Source organism: Genypterus blacodes, unplaced genomic scaffold, assembly GCF_046128005.1.
Source record: "Genypterus blacodes isolate CSIRO-AG114 ecotype Tasmania unplaced genomic scaffold, CSIRO-AGI_Gbla_v1 ptg000234l_1, whole genome shotgun sequence".
Classification (NCBI taxonomy): Eukaryota; Metazoa; Chordata; class Actinopteri; order Ophidiiformes; family Ophidiidae; genus Genypterus; species Genypterus blacodes.
The window spans coordinates 194,688-217,161 of NW_027467032.1; the positions used below are offsets into that span (position 1 = coordinate 194,688).

Genomic DNA, 22,474 nt, shown 5'->3' on the forward strand with positions numbered 1-22,474 from the left:
ATGAAGTGAAGAAAATGCTGAAAATCTGCGATGATCAGCAGATCCAACTGGATCGCTTTATTTTTTTCTTTTACATCACCATTTTCATAATCATCATCATCATCATTGTTTATTTTCCCAGATGATATTTTCAATTTGTATTACTATCACTTTTATCATGGAAATCTGTTAAATCATTGCACAATTTCTTCTCAAAATGTACACATACAGTAGCGTATTTGAATGACCATTTTCAATGTTTCATATTTACTTTTAAAACTAGTTCAAATGAATTCAGAATCAAGAAGAAACAGAACATGTACATACATTTATCCAATACATACCTAAAGAAAATAAATAGTTATCATAAAAAATAAAAAATACAACTGAAAAAAATACACACATTTTACAAATTGATCCCCAGGCTCCCGCCCCCGTAGGTTTATTATACAGATATATATTTTTTTTAACAACACCTCATATCATCTTCACCACCGAAAAAAATGTTTTTAGGTCATTGTCGTTTTGTTGGACATGCATCGTAAACACAGAGGCTAAAGGTTTTGTTTCCTGGGCTTCCTCGGGCTCGCCCTCTCCTCCTCCTTGCCCCCCTCTGATCTCACCCCCCAGAGAGCTCTTGGTTTCTGTTATGGCTTGTGTGTGCAGTAAAATGACTGGGATCTGTCCATCCATTCTTTCTATTCTCCTCTGGGTGGCTGTTTCATCTCTCTGCCACTGCTCCCTATCATCGAGAGCACCCCAAGACCCTGAGCTGATGATTACAAGTCACAAACCACGAGATCGCACTGTGGAGGACTTGTAAGGACTTGACTTGACTTGAATGTGAGCCTATGCTATATTTACGACCGACTTTATGGATTTCTGACCAAACTACAACAATGACATCACTCGCACAGAACACAAAGCCTCTGTGGCCGCGCTCCACCCTGTCCCATCCACCTCTGTGTTGTGGCCTTTGATCTCTATAATGGGGTCCCTTCAAAAGAGATTACTCAGCCTCTCAGCTTTCAAGGTGTCAATAGACGAGGTGTGAGGAGGGTCCCTCTGATGTGGCTGGAGCTAAAATGGTGGCCCTGAATGGGGACATATTTATCTTCACAACTCCAACCAATTGGAGACCCTTAGAGATGCCCCTGAGAGCACCATAGAGGACAACAATGGAGCCACAATGGCTGAAACTGGACACCTGCCGACTCTTCGTTTAGTTATAACCCATTTATGTCTGTCCAGTCTGGGTCACGTTTCCCCCAATCGCCTCACACAGAGATTCTCATCAAGTCTACGCATTTTTCCTTGGTTCATCCAGAACTTTATGGTGTCAAGTCGAGCTTGAAGTTAATTTCTGTCCCGGCTAACAAAGACGCCTTAATTGACCAAAAGTGGTAAGGCGAGACGTTTGTTTTGTTTTTATACTGTACAAGAATAAATGGCAGCGAGTGGTTTCTTCTGAAGGTAGGAAAATGAGCCCTGATATTTCCATCAGACACCAACAGCAGCGATGCGAGGACGCGATCGGGGGGAACCTAACCGCCGGCGTTTTTTTTCCTTCGTTAACTCTACAGCGCAGCCACTGAGCGAGCGAGAGAGGACAAAGTGACAGGACGAGGGACGGAGAGATAAAACAGCCTATACCCCTCTACCTCCCTCCCCTCATTTGTAAATACATTCTTACATTCTTCATGTCACTTCCCCCTTTCTTCCCTGTAAGCGTTGCTCTCTGCTTCCGTTATTGCAGAATGGTCGGACCAATAGATTTATTTTTGAGTAAGTGGTTATAATCATTGCTTCTTTCGTGGACGAGAGAGAGGGTCGTCTAGTCCCAATCCAGTCCGGCGCCCTGAGGAGACAAACAGCATTATTGTCCTGTTGACACCTCTGCGACCTCAGTTGAACTCCCGCCTAAATCCACACACAATCTCCCCAGTTAAAGATCTCTGAAGGTGAAGCCGCTTAAACCCCCCGGCTCAAACCGATCCACGACAACAAACAAATGCATAAAACGCCAAGCTTCAAAAGAACACGGCCGGCACATGTGCAAGCGATCTTAAATGTTTGTTTTGGCTACCCTGCACTGATGAAGCGCCATTAGTGTTTAATTAGCGCAGTGGACGGTCTCTTACCTCAGCCCCTCAACAGGAGTACGTCCTTACTGAGGCAGATTCACCGCGGGCTCCAGAGTTTGCTGCGTTGGAAACCGGAGAGACAGACACAGACAGGGTTATTAACACAACTGCGACGACTTAAACACTGACCTTCAACAGGCATTCCTATTAAGAAGCGGAATGAAGGATAATGGTCTTCCTCTGTACTTTCAGGCGTCTGCTCCTTGTTATTGCCAGTTCCTTTGCTAAAGGAAACAAGAAATTCCACCGCCAAACTAATGGCAGAGTAGCATGAAAACAACCAAATGCTCCATGTTCTTTAGTTATGTGTTCATGCGGTTATATAACTGTTACTGTCTGCAGGCGGGAGATAAAGGTTGACTTGTTTCCAAGAAATCACAAAGCAAATGCGCGGCTCATTTACAATCAGAGTGTTTACACCTCATTAGGGCCTGCAGTGCTCTGCCCCGATTCCTGTCGTGTTCGCTGTGTGAGTAATGTCATATAGGGTAGCACGCATTCACACATCGTTGAAAGCGAAGAGCGCCACATGCTAAATTGAGACACGGCTCGAGGGGCTCCGAGGAGTCGGAACAAATGCGAATATGAGAGCCGAGGTGTCAGAGGTCACGGGTCGTACTCACCATCGCTCTGAACTTTTCTCAGGGTCACCGAGGGCGTGGAGATGGCTGAGGCACGGAAGTTAGCAGGCAGGGTCTCGGCGGAGTCAGAGGTCACGCCCCGTAGGTCTTTCTCCCTAAACATCTTCCTCCAGGAGGGTGAGCGTGTAAAAGTCTTGGTACCGTCCTAGCAGACAGAGTGTGGGGGGTGTTTAGACAGTTGGCTGCTCAGGCAAACCATCATTCAGTCATGTTTGCTTTTTTTAAGTTTTCAAAGGCGAGCTGATTAGAATGCTGACCTCATCGGGTCGTCTCTCAGTTCCCATGGAGATGAGGGAGTTGTACTCTTGCTCCAGGAGCTGTCTGGCCTGGAGGGGAGAGGTGATGTAGAGCGCCATGGTTAGTTTGGACGTGTACAGGATGGAAGGACTCATCATAGGTTCATGTTTCAATCATGTGGACGGATCAGACCAACAATTTAATAAGTTCAGTAATAAGAACAGGCAGATATAGTACAGTCCATGTATATGGTGCTCTTGGTTGAATATATGTGGAGACTGTGACAACCACAGTAATAAAGTCTGAATAATTGTATTTAGGTTTCACATGATCTTTGACCCGATCCAGCAGGTTTTCCATCCTGGCATGGGATTAATTGCTTTCGCCTGGTATTCCTGGTATTACTCTCAGGAACCTGAGCAGGTGAAAGCAATAACTCGCATGGAAGGAAAAAACCCTGCTGGATGGGGGCTCATGTGAGACCCCTGGTGTAGGAAGTTCAGTGCAATCACTGGAAAATTAGCTAGAAGAAGGAAGTTTCCCCGTCCGTCTAAAAGGCTTTTTCAGTTTGTCTACAGTGTGGGAAACCTTAGCAGCATTTATTCCCACCTGGCAGATGAGCCCACCTCCTCTAACTGAGGGATGCAGAGGCAGGCGAGCAACAGGCTCAACCACATCCACCCGGGCCGGGCCTGGGCCTGGGCCTGGGCGTGGTGGGTGGTGTGGGATTAAAAGCCAGCAGACTGATATCAAAGCGGCATTGTAAACAGCAGAGAAAGGGTTTCTCAAACATCCTCCCACGTCTCTGCACTTTGACTGAAACGGCCTCCATTAAAGAGGCTTTTAGCCCTAACAAGTATAAAATTCTAGAAGGGAAGTCTGGTCAAATTTCACAACTTTGACTTAACAGTTCACATATAATGTCAAATATTTGGTCTTAAAACCCCATTCTGGTCTGTTTGGAGTAGAATGGTACTCTGATCTTACCTGTGTGCTCTGATTGGGTATCTGCAGCAGCAGGGCCAGGTCAGTGTAGTCGAAGGTGTCGTCTAGAGCCAGCAGGGCGCCGTGGACGCCGCTTTCACGGAGGTTGTCGCCGTACTCCTTCAGCCCGATCATCTGCACCCAGCACATTACACGCTCATTGGACCACACCATCACATCTGGAAGAGAGGATGGAGAAGGTGAAGGAGGGGGGCGTCCATCTGCCAACACCATTATGTTTATAACACACAGAGAGTAGATCATTACATTACATTACATTACATTACGATCATTTGGCAGACGCTTTTATCCAAAGCGACTTACATTACATTACCACCCTTCGCAGAGGGGGGAGCAATTGAGGGTTCGGTGCCTTGCTCAGGGGCACCTCGGCAGGGGCTCGAACCGGCGACCCTCCGGTTCCCAAGCGGAAGCACTACCCACTGAGCCACTGCCTCACCCACTGCCTCATTTACCACAATCTCCATTTTGTGTCCATGAGTAGCGAGTCGTATTTTCGAACACAAAATTCAACAATCGAAACCAAAACACGTACAAATTCCACTATTTGTGAAATTCCTTCGAAGGGTACTTTAGCCAAGGCTATAAATGCACAACATGTGTATCTCTGGGCAAACGCTGGGAGAGCGGGAGAGATTTGGGTTTGTTTAATGGCTGACTGGGTTGACATTTATGTAATCGTTAGCCAGCTAAATTGCACTCGAAAGCTGCTGCTCCTAATCTGCTCATGGCATGGTGGGGGTGAGGGCAGAGAGTGAGGGGTGGTCTACTAAACGCTCCCCCAGCAATGTGGGAGACATCACAGCTGAAAGGAAATGTTTGTTTTGTTTTGGCCTTTATTGGGGTTATGGTTTGTGTTACTGTAAATGTTAAAGCCTATAAAGGAAAATGCAGGTTTTGTGGTTTGTGGCGGTTTGGGGTCATTAACTTAAGGAGATGGGTTAAAATAGATCAAAAACAATGTTTACGTGCATAATGAGCGTGGATATAGATGCCTGGGTTTGTCTACTGATGACTGAGGCATGTGCGCTTTAATTAGACTAATGGTTGCGGAGGATGAGGGTAACGAGCTGCGGGACAAAAGGGCCTGGCATGTGGGCCGCTGATGAGATAATGGCAGAGAAAAGCAGCTCACCTTTGTTCTGGTGGACGCTCTCCTCCCGCCTCCTTTCAAGCTCCTTGCGATCGTAATTCAGACGCTTCAGGCACATGATGCCGTAATGCAAACTGACCCTGGGAGTTGTCAAAGAGACAAAATGTGAGCTGTTAAGCAGGTTAACCGAGGGCATATTTCCACTCTCACCTGTAGTCAGAAAGCATTAACACAATCCGACGACCCCTGACCCCTTAACTCTCTATAAGAGCCTTACAAAAGGGCCTGGAGACACACACCTGCAAAGCCAGAGTGCCACAACAACACTAACTCTTTTAACACCGTCATATTTCCCACACACTCACTCAGACACACACGCACAGCAGGTAAAAATGAGAGCGGAGATTGACAGCGGGAGGAGCTGAGAAAGAAAGAATCCGAGCGCTACCTGTGGAAGCTGTCCACCATTTTGAGCTGCCCTCTCAGCTCCTTCTTGGTCAGGTGGTCCAGCATGCGGGCGTCCACCAGCGACTCCATGAAGTAGCTGCGATACTGTGGCAGACCCAGACTGGGTAGCCAGTCGTTGCCCACCCACTCGTGATTCATGTCGCCGTAGGCCAGGATCTGGAGGGGACACAGTCACAGATGAGCAAACGCTGACTCACGCTTGGCTTCAAACCCTGGTGATGGTGCAAGCATCATGACTCAACATTGTGAAATTTTAATAAGGATTCATCAGAGATAATTAGTTTGTGCAGGAATGATTAATAAAGTAGTAGATCAGACAACTGAGAAGAGTTTGGGTGGAATTGATTTGTCCCTTTTAGTAATTTATTAAGCAAAATTGCCAAACATTTGCTGGTTCCAGTTCTGGAATGTGAGGATTTGCAGCTTTTCTCTGTATCACATTATTGTAAATTTAACACATGTGTGGTTTTGGACCAAACAAGCATCTCCTGACTGAACTTTTGACATTTGAAACATTCCACTTAAAGCCTAAAAAGTGCATTAGTGCATAAGCATTGGTAATTACTTATCATCAGCTCTTGTATTAATATTCCTAACACATTGAAAGGTGCAGGAGATCCTTACCTGGTCCCAGCTGAACTCTTTCAGCTCCTTGGGTGGCGAGAAGAGAGGAGAGGAGAGGAAGACAGACAGAGAGGGAGAGCCAGAGAGAGTGATGTGAAGGTGGCGAGGGAAAGGGAGCAGAGGTCAAGAGCAGGATGGGAGGCGCAGGATTGACGGATGGAGAGATGATTGAGGAGAAGCAGAGGGGTGGGGGGGAGGAAGAGGAGGGGGAGAGCGGCAGCAGGAAAAGAGGACAAAGGGAGGAACAGTGTGTTAGTGAACGGACAATTAGTTGGAAGCAGTTCACACTGATACAGCAAACCAGAGGGAGATAAGACGAAAGAGAGAGAGATTTAGAGATATAGAGAGAGAGAGAGAGAGAGAGAGAGAGAGAGAGAGAGAGAGAGAGAGAGAGAGAGAGAGAGAGAGAGAGAGAGAGAGAGAGGAGGAGGGGGAGAGACTCGTCAACATGATTCAGACCAGACAAAGACGCTGAACATGATTCAAAACTGAGTGAAACTTTACGACAACGTAAGAGAGTGACTGGCAGCTCCCAGCAGGGTTTATCACACACAGACAAACATACACACACAGACGGCTGCACTGACCGGAGGCTTGGTGGCGGCGTTCAGGGACTCCATCTCTGCGTGGGTCATCCACACGTTACTCGTTGACTGTAAACGAGAGGAGAGTGAAGCGGTGAGAAAGAGAAGAACAAGCTGGTTCACCGCCACAAGTATGTCGGCGTGCGGTTCAGTGTGTGCGTGTGTTTGTGTGTGTTCACATACGGGGGCCTGCTGCTCATCGACAGCACATTCTGATCGTGAAGAGGTTTGAGCTTGCAATGTGGACAAATCTGTCACTTATAACTGTCCGACGCCCCGTTTTCATTTCATTTCATGTTATCAACAAGTCCGACTAAAGCAAGATGGGCGACGAGAGGCAGAGAAGAAGAGAAGACGAGAGAAGAAGAAGAGAAAAAGAGAGCGGAAAGGCACGAGGGCGCAAAAGTGCATGTGTGCAACAATTTTACAGCATTTTTCAACATCTGGTTTGTCTTCGCTGCTGTGTGAGAGGACAAAAGTTGGACAAATGCAGCTTTTGTTGGTGCCATGTGTGGGAAAGAAACAGAATTGAAGAGTTTCCCATCACTCCTACTTTGGGAAAACTCAAGACACAGATTTCTTGCATTTTTACAACTTAACCACATATCTTGTTTTATAATTTCCTTTCTCCGTTCCTTCTCTCTTGCAAACTTTACTCCCGCTACGTCACACACATGTCCCATAATTCCCATAATTCCCATAATGTCCTCCGCTCTCTGCTCCTTAAAGCGCTGGTTGTAAAGTTTTATGTCATGTCACATATTTCCAATTATATTTGAGTTTTTGCATCCTGTGATTAGTTTGCCCCCCCCCCCCCCAACCTGCAGAAACCATTAACGTTTAACCTCAACTAATCTGAAAACTGCAACCATGTGGCGTAACATGTACCCCCGTCGCCTTCGCTCAGCAGGCACAACCAGCCGCCATAAGAACAATCTGGAAGTACGCCGTCACCAACACCCTGAAGAATGCATAAATGGACATATGCAGGCGTTTAATGTCTTAGCCGCCTGCAATTAAAGGATTTTGTGCTTTGAAACCTACAGGAGAGCTGTCTGGACTTGACTTATTCATGCCATGAGAACACATTTCAGGCTATAATGTTTTCTTTCTTTCGGTTGAATGGAACGAACAATAACGTGCAACCCAGAGGCGGAAACCATTTGAGTTCATTTCAAAGCACAAGTTTGCGTGATTCTTTCTATTAAACGCCACTTGCTCCTCTGCCGTTACTTTACAGATCAAGCCTTTAAATTCTTCATCAAATATTGTCATTGTCAGACGGAAACCTTGTCTCTCAGTTGAGTTTCACACTTGAGGAGCATCGTGTCACTCAACTGACCTGAAAACTGGACATACAAGGTTCTTTTCAAAATCAAGCTCTTAATTTACCACTAGCTGTGTGTGTGTGTGTGTGTGTGTGTGTGTGTGTGTGTGTGTGTGTGTCAAAGTGGGGGGTCTCACAGAGCGAGTGCTGGCCGGAGCCGAGGGGCTGGTGAGGGACACCATCTCCTGGATGGCCAGCCGCAGTTTGAGGCGGTGCAGTGGGTTGCTGATGCCGATCTCCCTCTGGATCTCCGTGTCGGACAGGTTGGCCATGATGGCGCCGCTCTTCACGTTGGCGCGGCAGGCTGCGACGTACCAGGCCGGCATTCCCACCCATAACTGGCGGAAAACAGTTGAATTAAACAGTATTCCCAAGGCTGAAATGACCGATGTTGAGCCATGCGGGGACGGTCGAGAAGAGGACAGAATATCGTCCCCGTGCATGGATTTGGACTCAGATTCCTCTAGTTTTAGGCTTCATTACCTCTAACCAAGAGACGACTGTGGGTCCGTCCCAGGAAGCAAAGGGAAGTCCTTGGCGACAAGCTTCCTCCAGTAACTCGTGCCTGGTAGGACGTAGAGGAAGAACAGAACTCACACGTGGCACATTTGGAGAAAATTCTAAAACAACAACAACAACAACAATAATAAATGGAAACAAAACAAGTGATGTCGCTCCCTGGCGCTCACTTCTTCTTGCTGCGGCGATCTTTGTCTGCTGGACCCAGTGTCCCAGTCTTGCTTATCCCCATAGCATCTCCAGAGGCCATTTCTTCAGAGGGCGTGGACGCTGAAAGGACAGAGATCACAATAGCTGTAACTACACTGAGTCTGAATAGAAATACTGATCACTGATGTGCTGGATAGTGGATATAGTAGATGTTCTTCATCCCGCCATCTGTTTACCCAGAGACGCGGATCCTTCCCGCCCAGGTTGGCCCATCCTTCCTTTCTCCTTCTTTCCAAAAAGCCGACCGATGGAAGACTTGATGCTTTTCTTCTTACTAGACTTGTGAAGGGAATCTTGGCTGCTGTTGGAGCTGCTGCCATCTGCAGAGAGACTGGAGAGGAAGAAGAGAAGAGAGGCGTGAAGGGAGCGACGATCTAAATCACCGGGTCTGCTGGAGCTCGGGTCTGTCTGACTCCCGTACCTACGAAACTCTCGGGGGTCATCCAGCATGGCCCCTGGATGGGTGAGGGTCATCCTGTCCAAACGCAGGGCACGAGGAGTGGGGGGAGGCGTCGAATCAATGAGAGCAAGAGACCGATCGTCATCTCTGTTGTTCTGAAATGTGGAACAATAGGATTTTACAGAAAAGCATTGAAAGGTCTGTATTTACAGAGGAAAAACAGCTGAATTAAACCCAAATGAGCTGCTGGTTCACACAGGTCCATACCCTGTCTGTCTCTCGGGCAGGTGAGTGGGGCAGACGAGGGGTGGAGTGTCCAGAGCTGGGGGGTGATGGCGAGGCCAGAGTGGAGGAGGTGATGGACGAGGGGATGAAGCCGCGTCCTGCGCCGTCCCTCCCCAGGGAGGAGGGCGGGATGGGCGGACCGTCCAGAGCCACGCTGACCCGACTCTCGATCTCCTCGGCCCGCAGCTCCGTGTTCTCCTTCTCCTCCTGGATCAGTCTGGTTTGGGGCGGCAAAAAGGGAAAAGCGTGAGTGATTTATGGAGCTTATAATGTGAATACGCCAGGATCAGATTCTGCTCCCCACACTTACTTGATCTCCTTGTTGATTGCCTCCAGCTGTTCCTGCAGCATGATGGCCAGGGTCTGCACATCTGTTTGACCGCTGGGTGACAGCAGCTCGGAGCCAAACAGAGTTTCCCTGTCCTCCTCGTCGTCAGAGCACCCCACCTCCACGCCGGGCTCGTACCCGGTCCCCAGCAGAGCCCCGCTCTCCCAATCTGGGTACTGTAAACAAAGCACAACCACCATTTAACCATTTCATACCGCCAAGTTTGTGTTCCTAAACTGAATCTACATTTGGAACTTCTGATGATTAAAATTCCATATTTTTTTAGTATCACTTAAATTTCTCCAAAAAGAACAAATTATTTCCAACAAATTTTCACCCGACTGTCATGTTGGAATAAAAGCTCCCGTTTCCTCCAGCAAGATGCCAAAGTTTACTGCAGCTCACAGTAAACGAGGTCATCTAGTGGCAAGAACAATTAGACAGGATGCTGGAGGAACAGGAAGTGAAGATGAAAATAGGAAAAGAGGAGTGAACCTGAATGTGTCGGGGGTCACCATGGGAATGAGAGATTCCCACCTTGGACGAATCCTCTCGGGCGGAGCTCCATCGCGCACGGTGACTTCGCCTGACCACGCCCCCTGTGGAGGCGTTACTGAAGGGATCCAAATGAGTGGTGGAGCCCATGGGGAGGGACCCGCCTCCGTGGGAATATCTCAACTCCAGAGCGCTACCTGGCAGAGAGCGACTGGGAAAACAGAGGAAGAGCAGATGAGAGGAGGATACCAAACGGTAATTATCCCTGCAGGGGTTGTCGTAGTTACAGAAGTTGCGTTGAGCAAACATGATTAAAATCATGTGACAATCCCACAATTAAAATGTGTGTAGACACAAGGGTTGATTGATAGGTTGTGAGCCTGACACATAAGGAGAGAGAATTAGATGTAAACACGATGCTGCCTTCATTTCAGCTCAGGAATCAGAATTTAGGAGTTTCAGAGGTAAACAAGGTGCTGTGTGTCTTGTTAAAGACCTTGTACACAACCATTCTCACCTAATTTGCCCCCCCCCTCCCACTTCAACCTCTTCCCAAACATGAAAAACTCTTTTTGTTTTGCATCAGACGATGATGTAATGTGAAATGTCTCTCTCACTGTGTTTGCATGGTAACCGTGTCACATTTACAGGTGCTGGTCTGTGATTTTGTTGCAGTTTCGAATTGTTTGTTTTTTCTGCCATGACCTTAGAGAAATTTGTAACAGAATAACTGCTGCGTTGTGTGAGTTACACACAATTCATGAAGGTCACACCCCAAAATCAGAAATGTACTGTATATATTTGCAGAACAGTATATCCTTAACGGTGTCTCCATCTAGTATAGAACAAATACGACACATATCAAACAGCTGAGGATAACAGGGGATTTGTGTTTAAGTTCATCACATTCCAATTAACAGATCTGCAGAAGCCTGTAAAGATGAAAGTAAAAGTGAGAAAGAAAGAAGAGTGTGTCTATGTCTGATCTCGCATGTGTGTTTGCACGATCAGTGAATGAGTGTGTATGTGTATCAGCAGCATTACAGCCCTGTGCGCACTGACAGTGATTTATCTGCGGCGCCTGACAAGATAATAGACAAAAGACTGGCATGTCAACAGAGGGCCAACGTTAAGACGCAAAAATGATGGTGGTTCTCAGGGTGTTGATGTCTAAATGGCACCCACCTAGAATAAGAGCCCCCAGGCCTGGCCCTCAGCTGATCCAGCTCCAGCTGAATCCGCTCCAGCTCTGCTCTTAGCTGGTCCTACAGGTGGAGAGAGAGTGAGACACAGAGAGAGAAAAAAAAAGAGAGAAGAGAGAGAGTTGGTGAAAAGATGAAATATGTGTTCCGACGTCAACTAAGAATGAAGCCTGCGGGCGACGTCACCTTGTTTGCCAAGAGGTCATCCTGCAGTTTCTTCATGTTGGACAGTTCCTCAGACAGAGCGTTCTGGAAGCAAAGGCAAGTGTGTTAGGATTGTAAAACCACAAGAATATGTTCTGAATGAGATGATAGTTTGCAGACGCGCAAGCAAAAGCCCATGTGTCACGAAATGAAATGATAAATTTCACATCAACAGATTCCATCTACAGTCCAGACCGGAAATCTTGCAAAATCTCTCAAGATCAAACACAAACTTGACCCAGCATCAAAAATCTGGATTTCCCGACCAATCGTGAAAGAGGGAATCAGGTCCAAAATCATCTTATTGCGTAACCGTCACATACTGGCACCAGGAAGCTGCACTGGGATGCTTCCTGCTGGAGTTTGAATCTGAAGTGAATGAATTTGGTCTGCATGACTGTTTGTATGCTGGGAGCGTCCACAAAAGGCTTCCATGTTGATATTTCACATTATTTTACGGTTTCAAGCTGGCTGCCATCCATCTAAAATGATTAAGATCAAATCAAGCGGATCCAAAACCATATGGTGCGTTCACTGTCCTAGAGAATGTAGGAATCAAATACTACATGTACATGGAAATCTAGGTCGAGGCTGTTCTATATCATTCCTGACATGGGAATTTGGCAATTTGACAAGACAGATGCTGCTGGCGATACAAAATTATACAAAACAACACAACAAAAGAGTCAAGATCTAAAGTTGTCCAATCCAAGAGCAGTCATTGCTGTTGGGGAGACGGTTTGGAACTCCGTCAAGTTTTAATGCGTCACTTCCTGAGGGCAGAGAAGTGAGCCAACATTCCCAACACCAGGATCTAATCTGGGGCTCTGGATTGGGCGATGAGACATTTTTTTGTGATTCTGGGTGATAAATGAAAGCCTCTCTGGGTAAAGACCATATGTAGCACAGAGCTTTCATGGGTTCTCATGTCTTGTCAACGCTGTCATGGACTGATGAGCAGGTCACCTTTTCTTCCAGGGCGGCCATTCGCTCCTTCAGATGGAGCTGCAGCCTCTCGTTGGACTCCGACAGCAGTTTGTCCACCGTGTCGGAGAGACGCTTGTTGTGTTCATCATTCATCCTCTCCCTCTGCCTCGCCTGAGGCAAAGAGAGTGACGGGTGAGAGTGAAAGAGGGAGAGAAAAAAAAGAGAGCAAGGGGGAAGAGGGAGGGGAGTTAATAACAAGCATTCTGCTTGACTGAGAGTGAGGGAGGAAGATTTTTATCTGTGTGTGTACGGTCAATCAGAGCATTTAGAAAATGTATGTGTCTTTGTGACAAAGGAATGGCATGAAAGAGGGGGAGGATGAAGAAAAGAAAAGGCAGACAGAGAGAGAGAGAGAGAGAGAGAGAAGGAGAGAGAGAAGGAGAGAGAGAAAGACGTGGTGACTCACTCGCTGTAGCTCCTGGTTCTTCTCCTCCAGTTGCGCCTCCATCTGCCGCAGTCGCTCCTCAAAGTTGCCATGACGCTCCTCTGCCTGGATGATGATGGAAGAGGAAGGAGGCAGGGTTACAACACACACACACACACACACACACACACACACACATACCATGTCGCCCCACAAATACAAATTAACACAAAGGAAGCCGCTTGTTGGCCGAGTCGACCAATTAGTAGCATGCCTGTACAGATCAGAGTGTAACAGCAAAGTTTGTCTGACTTTTTGTTACATGGCGTCAAACGTGTGCACTCAGGGACACACACACACGCTTCCTGCCCCGACATGTAAGCGGGGAACGTGTAGCCGTTTGGTTCAGGGCTGCTGGCAAGGAAGAGTGTGCGTGTGTGTGTGTGTTTTTTGGCACGAGAGTTAAGTGTGTTTACAGGAATCAACATATGAGCCGTGGAATAAATCAGCCGTAAAGAATTTGCGAGGCTTACAGCGCCGAACACGTCAAGGAGCCGCTGTGTGACCTGCGTCGACTTTCATCTGCTTCTGAGTTACTGGCACCGCTCGATGAAAATATTTGGGATTCATTTGTCATTTCCCATCTCATGTTAAGTTGCAGTCATGCATTAATGCGCACGCACGTTCGTGTTGACACCAGCCTGCACGCCCACACATGCCCCACACAGACACACACACTACGCAAACACGGACACACTCAGACTCGCAATTAGTGATGGGAACACCGGGTCTTACGGTTCCATTCCTCAGTGGGTGGGCTTTTGTATACAACTGATAATGGCATCTGTTTTTTGATTTGAAGGGGGATAGTTAGTGTCCTTACTCAGAAAACGTGCCTGATCTGATCTAATCTGGACTAGGCTGCTAGAAAACGGCCACGACATCACAAATTATAGTCGGGTTAACCCTCCAGGTAACTTTGTGTGCAGTGATGATACAAATACATGTTGTTGTTGTTGTTGTTGCTGTTGTTGTTGTTGTTGTTTTCAGGTTTGTTGACTGTCTCACTTTTCGCCTGATAAATCAAGACATACTTAACAATCTTCACTGTGAATGTTTCAGTTATTTTACTGCGAGTCTCCTGGCTAAGTTGATGTATTATAAGTGATGCTGACTGGCAGAATGACCTCAGTAGAACAGGAATCATGCAGACGTGTTAAAGTCGTATTTTCCCCTCAGGGTTTCAGCGCTGCAACTTTTGCAGGATTTTCACGAGTGTATGAAAATCTTAATTGGAGGAAGATTGCACTAGTAGATTGCACTAAAGTATATCAGGTCCACACACACACACACACACGCACACACCTTATTGAGCGCTGCCACTCGCTGGGCGAGCTGCGCCTCGATCTCTGGCAGCGTCTCTGCCCTCTGTAGTGTTTGCTGCAGCTTCTGCTTGGCATCATCCAGACGCTCCTGAAGTTGCCGGTTCTTCTCCTCGCTCTGCAAGAATGTGCCGGCGTGAGCGAGTGCAGATCAAAGAGGGAGAGAGGGAGGGAGGGAGCGCGAGTGACGATCGCCGAGGGCATCAGACGTGATTAAAGCCATGAAGGAGGAAATAAAGAGAAGAAAACGTGAAACAAAGCCAAGCTGCCAATCTCCAGCAGGATCATGGACACACAAGGAGGAGAGGACTTTCCCACCTGTCTGTAGAGAGACTCTTTGCTTGCCAGCTCGTTCTCCAGTTTGTCTTTTGTGTCATGGAGAGACGTCGCCTCCCTCTGGGCACTCAGGTATCTGCAAAGTGACAGCGGAGCGTTGAGCAGCGCGGCGTGGCAGCGGGAGAGGACATCTGAGCGTGTGTGTGGTCACAAACCTGCGTTCTAACGTGGTGATTCTCTCCTCCATGTCCTCCCTCTGGCACAGCGCCTGGGAGCATTTACAGAACACGTAAAGGTTTAGGTGCAGAGATAGAAAGGAAGGCAAACTAGACGGAGATAGCACCAGAGGGCAAAGGTCAAGTTTACAAGTAGGTGGCGATCAAAGGGAATCGGCTGAGTTTGAAGAGCCATTAGCTGAAGAATGTTAATGACTGCTGCTGACAGTTTTCATAGGCGGCCACTTATGCTGTTGCACAAGTCTGTGAGGAGGAGGAGGAGGGAGGGGAAGGAAACAGGTGGAGAGGGGGAAACGTTTAGGAGGTAACTTCCTCCACCAACGTTTAATCCACAAAACGCTCCTCACGCCGTTCAATCAGCTTCCACTGATTAACGGGCCGAAACCATACCAGAACGCCTGCAGCTCCACTGAGGGCACTGTCGCCATGGCTACAGAGTAGAGTAGCAGTCATTGTGTGTGTGTGTGTGTGTGTGTGTACAGTAGCAGTCATTGCTGCCAAGTAGGCATATGACTTTGTTACCATAGCAAACTGTTCCGTATTTCTGCGAGTGTGAGCAAAATAAACTCTGTGACACTGCGACAGATGCAGGCAGACGGGTGCTTCCTGTCTGTCCTCCGCCCAGCCGGTCTCACCTCCTTCACGTCCCTCTGCAGCTTCTGGTTGGCCTCCTCCGACCTGGCCAGCTCCCTCCTGGCGGACGTCAGCTGCTCCTCGATCTCTCCCACCTGACGGGAAAGGAGAACGTGGGACACACACGGTCGTCATTAGCAGCCGGCTGCGTCTGCGCCTCGTGATGTTTCAGGTTGTGTTGGGGGGTTTGCGTACCTGTCTGCACATGAGGGCCAGCCTCTCCTTCAGCTGGCCCAGCTCAGACCTCTGACGCTCGATCTCGCCCTCTCTCTGCCTGTCCACTTCTCCGTCATCCACGATGGAAGAGGGTCCGTTGGGCAACCGCTGTGAGGAGAGAAAGTTCTGTTTACTTCAGGCGCAATAAGTAAATAACAGAAAAAAGGTATTTTCTCTGTTTGTGGGCTCTATTTTAGGCTTGGGCTCTATTTTAGGCTTTGTAGCTCTTATCCCATCGCCACAGACCATGTTCAAGTGTTCCTCTCTCACTATCACTGCTGGACTCGCTCTCACAACTCACAAATTTCCGCTCTTGCCACATTTTTGGCTCTTTAATGGAGACGGTTGCCATTAGTTACAGACATCTGACCCCTAAAATCCTCCACCATACTTCAGCCTGAAGCCACAATAAAAAGGGCTCTGCATGGTGAAATATAACCTGCGTCTCCTCTGGGAAATGTGTTCTGTAGTTTTCATTAAATGCAGATGACTGTCAGGTGCAGCAGAGGTTGATGCTGAACAGAAGTGGAACGTTACCTCTTTGCCGTTGTCGAGTCCTTGCTGCCGCCGTTTGATCTGTTCCCTTAGAGACACGACCTGAAACGAGACAGGAGGAGAAACATCAGGATCTGCGCTTTCTGACACAAATGATGAACGTGAATGGACATGTGTGTGTGTGTGTGTGTGTGTGTGTGTGTGTGTGTGTGTGTGTGTGTGTGTGTGTGTGTGTGTGTGCCTGTGTGTTCACCTCCTGGGAGGAAGTCTGCAGCTCCTCCTCCAGCGCAGCCACCCGCTCCAGCGCCACCCGTAACCTCTCCCGCACCTTCTCATCCAGTGCTTTGTGGTGCTCAAACAGGGACTTGAGGGCTTTGAGGACCTCCACCTCGCTGGAGACCCCGGCCGGCGACTGGGCCTGCCTCTTCACCACCGTCATCCTCAGGCTGCGCTCGTGGCGGGACACCAGGCACTCCAGATGTTCAAGCAGCAGCTATAGAGAATCATGACGGAAATCAGACCAGAAACTCGGAGGAAGAAGAAGAAGAAGAAGAGATCACAGCACGAATTGGAGACAACTTCACCGACCCGCGTGTTGTTCCTCTCCGCCTTCAGCTCGGCGATCTCCTCCTCCCGCTCCAGCAGCTGCTCACGGCACACGTTCAGCTCTTTGGTTAGCACTGCAAACTCCTGCAGGAACACAAGAGGGAGCTGTAAGGCGAGCGAGAGACAGAATAACGCCTTCCAAGAGTCGTATAGTATGAAAGTCAGCTGTCGGGTTTGTCGGGTAGGTGAGGGAGAGAGAAAAACAAATGAGGTAATCAGCGAGCGAGTGAGAGGACCTGAGTCACACGGCTTCATTCAGAATGTGACTGTGACTAACGCTGACTCCTGTTGACTCGAGTGGATTCAGTGTTTTTGGTGGGAAATGGGTTGTTGGAGATCTTTGCTGCGTGTTCCAGCTTTGTGTGCAGTTGCACGTCACGCTACCTAAACCAAGCTGGACTCAACCTCCTTCACTTTCAGCAGGTTATGTTAAATGATTCATATTTTACTCTATATTAGTAAGTTAGTTTGATTCAATTTGGTTTGTAAGTAGAGTTTGTACGGAGAAATCCACACAAACTCGTCTTTTCTAACTGTTAACTCTTCTCTGACTGTTTTGGGTGGGCGTCGGCCATATGCAATGAGCCACGGCTGTGATTGGTTGTATCTAAATCTTTACTATCCACCCAGGGACCGTCTGAAAATTACACTCAGAGCATTGAGGTGTCTGAGTCATCGTCTACACCGACTTGCTTCACCCCCTGGCTGGTTGTGTTACGCAGGTTATAGGTTCGATTTCCACATTTAAACGCTTAACGGGTAGGTGGACACACAACATGACGGGAAGTGTAATTGTCAGACGATCCCTTGCAGATGGCACCGAGTTAAGGTAAAGTTTACGGAATTAAGGTCCTGCATTGTCCGGATTGTTTCATCAAATTAAAACAAATAGTAATTAGTAAATAAATAATACAAATGTTTCATATGTAAATACTGTATTTATAATGTAATATGTATGTATGTATGCAGTAACTGAAAACAAGACCTCCATGACATCACAGGACCACACACACACTTATACGCCCACATCTTTACAACAAATTCAACTCCCAGCGTCTTTTGTGTTGTTAAACTTGCACCGACATGTGTGTTGTGTGTATGTGTGTGTGTGTGTATGACTGATACAATATAATTTGATAATGGATAATAAAAACCATGCATTCCCCCTTAAATGCACAGACTTGAAGGCATTCACAGAGGCATTCACAGGCAAACACATGTCGTCAAACACAGAGCAGAAACAGGAAGCTGCCACACATATGAAGCGCGGCGTCGGCGGGAGTCTTAAACCCGAGCGTCGATATATAAAATATAACGACCAGGTTTGCAACATTCAATGCACCTGAAATTGGTTTAATTGTGCAATGATGGTGACTGTGGCTGCACACGGGCCTGGAGGTTACACACACATCAGATTACTGGAATTAGGCCGGCGTAATGTAATGTCTTAAGATTCCCGATGACAGCCGTCCGGTCGACTTGTGATTTTGTGCAATTTAAGCCAATTATGTGTAATTGTAAGGAAAGGTGAATGATAGCTATGATTAAAATCTGCTCCCCTTTGTGGAAGTCGATCGTATCTATGGGAACGAGTCAACAAAGAGAGCGTGAGTGACAGTGTCAAGTACGAGCGCTTGGAACGACTTTGGCGTTTCAGCGGTGATTACGTGCGGCGGCGAGGTCGTTGTTTCTGTCTGCGTAACCACAACACTCGGCCGCACGCCTGGCGGAAGGCCCTGATCTTACGATTAGCCGCCGCCGCTCCTCCAGCTGTGTGGGGCGTGATGGCAGAGTGATGCACGTTTGGACCTGGAGCACGTGTGCGCTGACTCGCGTGTGTGTGTGTGTGTGTGTGTGTGTGTGTGTGTGTGTGTGTTCAAACGCTTGTGGAAAGTACACATCAAAGCACGGGAATGAACTTTCCCTCACACACAAGACACAGTGAGTCCACGTCTGTATTCCAGCACACACAGCACATAAGGAGCCTGTCCAGAGCTGATGTGCTCACTGGGCTGAGAGAGGGAAAGATGGAAGGAAGGAAGGAGGGAGGGAGGGAGGGAGAGGAAGACGCTTTACTGTGCGGCTACAGGAGATGGAAGAGTTAGAAAATGGCTGAGTACAGATGGCACCTTCCCAACCCAAAGGATTTCATAATTCCGGGATTATTCAATGTAAAATGTCGTGACGAGGCCTCTCTCTCTCTCTCTCTCTCTCTCTCTCTTTCTCTCTTTCTCTCTTTCTCTCTCTCTCTCTCTCTCTCTCTCTCTCTCTCTCTCTCTCTCTCTCTCTCTCTCTCTCTCTCTCTCTCTCTCTCTCTCTCTCTCTCTCTCTCTCTCTCTCTCTCTCTCTCTCTCTCTCTCTCTCTCTCTCTCTCTCTCTCTCTCTCTCTCTCTCTCATGTGGACGGACACACAATGCAAATCTCTCACACTTCCATTCCATTCGCCCCCCAAGTCTCAATCCTGCCCCCCATTCTTCCCCTCTTCATCCAGTCTCACTCTGCTCGCGTCATAATCCGCGTCATCTCAAACGCTCCCTAGTCTCCGCCTCATTAGTATGCAGCAATATGCAAATAGCCTTGATTTGTTAGCTTGTGTGTGTGTGTGTGTGTTTCATATCAGCAGCTTTTTTTTTCCTGTCTGTACCACGCCGTCACTCCCTCCATCCCTAGCTCCTATTTTCTCTCTCTTTCTCTGAGCTTGGCAGTGTCTGCACACACACAAGCACGCACGCACACACACACACACACACACACACACACACACACACACACACAGACGAACTCGCTGAACTCCGCTACTGTAGAGATGCATCGCAAGCAGCCTGTGTGTTTCTCCGTGTGTGTGTCTGTGCACGAGCGAGATGCTTGTCTCTGCGTGTGTGCGTGTGTGCGTGTGTGCACATTTCGCTTGTGTATTGATCTCCTCTCAGTGAAGTAATATGGCGCTTTAATGTCCAGTCATTCCGTGTTAGGATGTGCGCCGCTGTTACATCTGTTATTTTGGTTTGGATATTTCAGGCGTAGTGGCGGAGAGAGAGCGAGAGAGAGAGAGAGAGAGAGAGAGAGAGAGATGAGTCCTAACAATGAGGGAGGAATCATCGCTGCCCGAGGCGTCCGGCGATGTCTCCTGTCTGAAAATAGAGATGGAGCCTTTATATGTTGAGTGGAATTACAGAATGATTAGCTCTCAGGCAGCAGGATGAGAGATAACATCGGCCTCTGCTCTACAGGAGCACGTGTAGCAATCTAACAGCAATCTGAGGCTGAGCAGGTAAACTGTACCAGCGTGTAAACAACAACAAAGTTTCATGATTGCGTTTGTGCTGAACTATGGAGGCCAAAGCAACGACATCATCACCATCTTTCTCTTTTTTGGGGGGTCATTATTATGGTAATTGGTAAGATTAAAGGCTCAATCCCAGATTCAATATTCCAAATGTTTCCAATCAGCTGCACTGTGAGGTCAGAGGTCAAATCTTTATGCTGCTGGCCAAAGCAAAGAGTTTCAGAGTTTGAATGAGGTTATTTGTAACGTACACACTCATACGGGTGGAACTTCTCATAGGAAATGAAGAAATTCATTCCAATTGTTGTAATATATCCAGTAATATAGGTTTTTTTACATATTGTATACGTGAAATTATGTCCACTGTGTTTTTAATGCTCTGTGCACATCTAAAGGCTGATTGATAATTATTGAGCCTGGCTAAATGATTGAATACATATCATGTCACCAGTTAGTCTGCATCTCTCATCATAACAGACATGAGCACACATATATACAGTATAAACTGTATACACACACACACACACACACACACACACACAGTTCACCTCTATCTCCTCCCAAACAACAGCCTCATCTTCAGCAGTTCAGATGAAGAGTTTACAGACCAAACAATGGCACAATTGATCCAAAAATGCTAAATTAGAGCCCGCATGGTCCAGATGGAGGAGAGCAGCTTTGCGAATGACAAACGTGGAGGAGATAATGATGAAACCACTGCAGCTGTTTGGTTCTCCTATCATCCAGAGACACACACACACACACACACACACACACACTGCTGTCTGTGCATAAGAATGTTGATGACCCAGGTGACCCGAGACAACGTTGCTATGGTGATGTTGTTTTTCTACAGCTATTCCAAACCTGGAAAACACCATTTCTAAATTCCATGAGGAATTCTAAACCCGTATGAATCGTGCACTGAAGCAGCCAAAGCAGCACCACAGAGACCAACTACAGTAAGTCGTGTGTGTGTGTGTGTGTGTGTGTGTGTACGCCTGATATAGATGCACTACACACACCGGTTTCTTATCAGGACAGGGAGAAGCTGAAACCCTGCAGGATTCATAAGACAACGTAATCATCTAAACTATTGAAACTCAGGAGGGTCAGCAGCCTCTGCAGGCCCGGTGACCCTCCAGTCCCAAGCACCTCAGGGTGAAGGTCACCTCTTCACCTCCGACACCTTCAGGCTCCCACCCTCATCGTACCTGCGGCAGAGCGATGGACAGCTGCCTCTGGAGGGACTCCTTCTCGTGTCCCAGCTCTCGCAGGCGTAGGTGGGCCGTCCCCAGACAGTCCTGCGTCTCCCTCAGGCTCTCCAGCAGCCTCTCCCTCTCCGTCAGCATGTTCACCATCAGCGACTCCAGGTTGCCCGTGCTGCCTCCCTCATCACTGCTGCCGCCGCTGCTGCCGCCGCCACGGGCCTCCCCCCGGCTGTTGTAGCCCCCGACGCCTCCCAAGCCCCCGCCCAACCCTCCTCCGACGCCTGCCGGGGAGGACGAGCCGCCTCCTCCGCCGCCGCGCCCGTCCTCCGAGATGGTGGGCATCACCTCGCACATCATCTTGAAGCCTGAGTGCGAGAGGCGTTATCTGAGACGCGATCTAGGACACCTGCGCGCAGAGCCGGCTTAGCAGCTGATTGGCTCTCGTCATGAAACGCTCGAGGGCTTTGGGGTGAGACTGGCAGGTGAGGAGCAAGTGCTGGAGGGTGACAGGGAACGGAGGGGAACTGTGTGTGTGCGTGTGTGTGTGTGTGTGAGTAAACAGGGGGGGGGGGACAAAAGGGAAAGAATAAAGGTTCCAGTGGTTCGGGTGAACAGCAGGGCAGGGACTCGGGTGTTAGTGGGGAGGGAGGTGCGGGGGTGAGAGGGAGGAGTGCAGGTCTGGATGACCTCTGACCCCCCAGGCCAAGCTTCAATGTGAGAGACAAACCTGGAAAACAATAAAATAAATGGATTTATTATGATGGACTTGGGGAGGCCATGCAGGTTTATGTGGCTCCGGTGAGATTTATTTCAGAATAAACAAATGTTTCCCTCCCGTCTGCTCCGCCGGATGACATCGCGATACTGAGCGTCTGGACGGATTCATCCATCAGAGCGCGTCTCTCCGCTTTATGTGTCCCGGCGTCCACAGACATAACGGGAATAACGGATGCGTACGATGCACGGATATGAGTCGTGAACGCACAGGACGCGGAGACGGAACAGGTCTCAGGCCCGAGTGTGTGTGTGTGTGTGTG

General features: G+C 48.2%; 1 protein-coding gene across 1 annotated transcript; it reads right to left on the reverse strand.

The window, feature by feature from the left end:
- Positions 1-164: 164 nt before the first annotated feature.
- On the reverse strand, positions 165-21,794 carry LOC143016566 (liprin-alpha-3-like). Its single transcript, XM_076170961.1, has 31 exons — positions 21,733-21,794; positions 21,441-21,624; positions 16,923-17,024; positions 16,588-16,827; positions 16,377-16,436; positions 15,819-15,965; positions 15,626-15,718; positions 14,970-15,022; positions 14,797-14,890; positions 14,462-14,596; positions 13,139-13,222; positions 12,712-12,843; positions 11,728-11,790; positions 11,525-11,604; positions 10,382-10,550; positions 9,827-10,020; positions 9,499-9,733; positions 9,253-9,386; positions 9,008-9,162; positions 8,792-8,891; positions 8,586-8,667; positions 8,240-8,440; positions 6,779-6,844; positions 6,192-6,215; positions 5,548-5,723; positions 5,142-5,239; positions 3,989-4,164; positions 3,022-3,090; positions 2,747-2,909; positions 2,121-2,182; positions 165-1,837 (listed from the first exon to the last, which is right to left on the reverse strand). The coding sequence occupies exons 1-30, from the start codon at positions 21,792-21,794 to the stop codon at positions 2,130-2,132; spliced, it is 3,624 nt and encodes a 1,207-aa protein (XP_076027076.1). The 3' UTR covers positions 165-1,837; positions 2,121-2,129.
- Between the last annotated feature and the right edge of the window lie 680 nt (positions 21,795-22,474).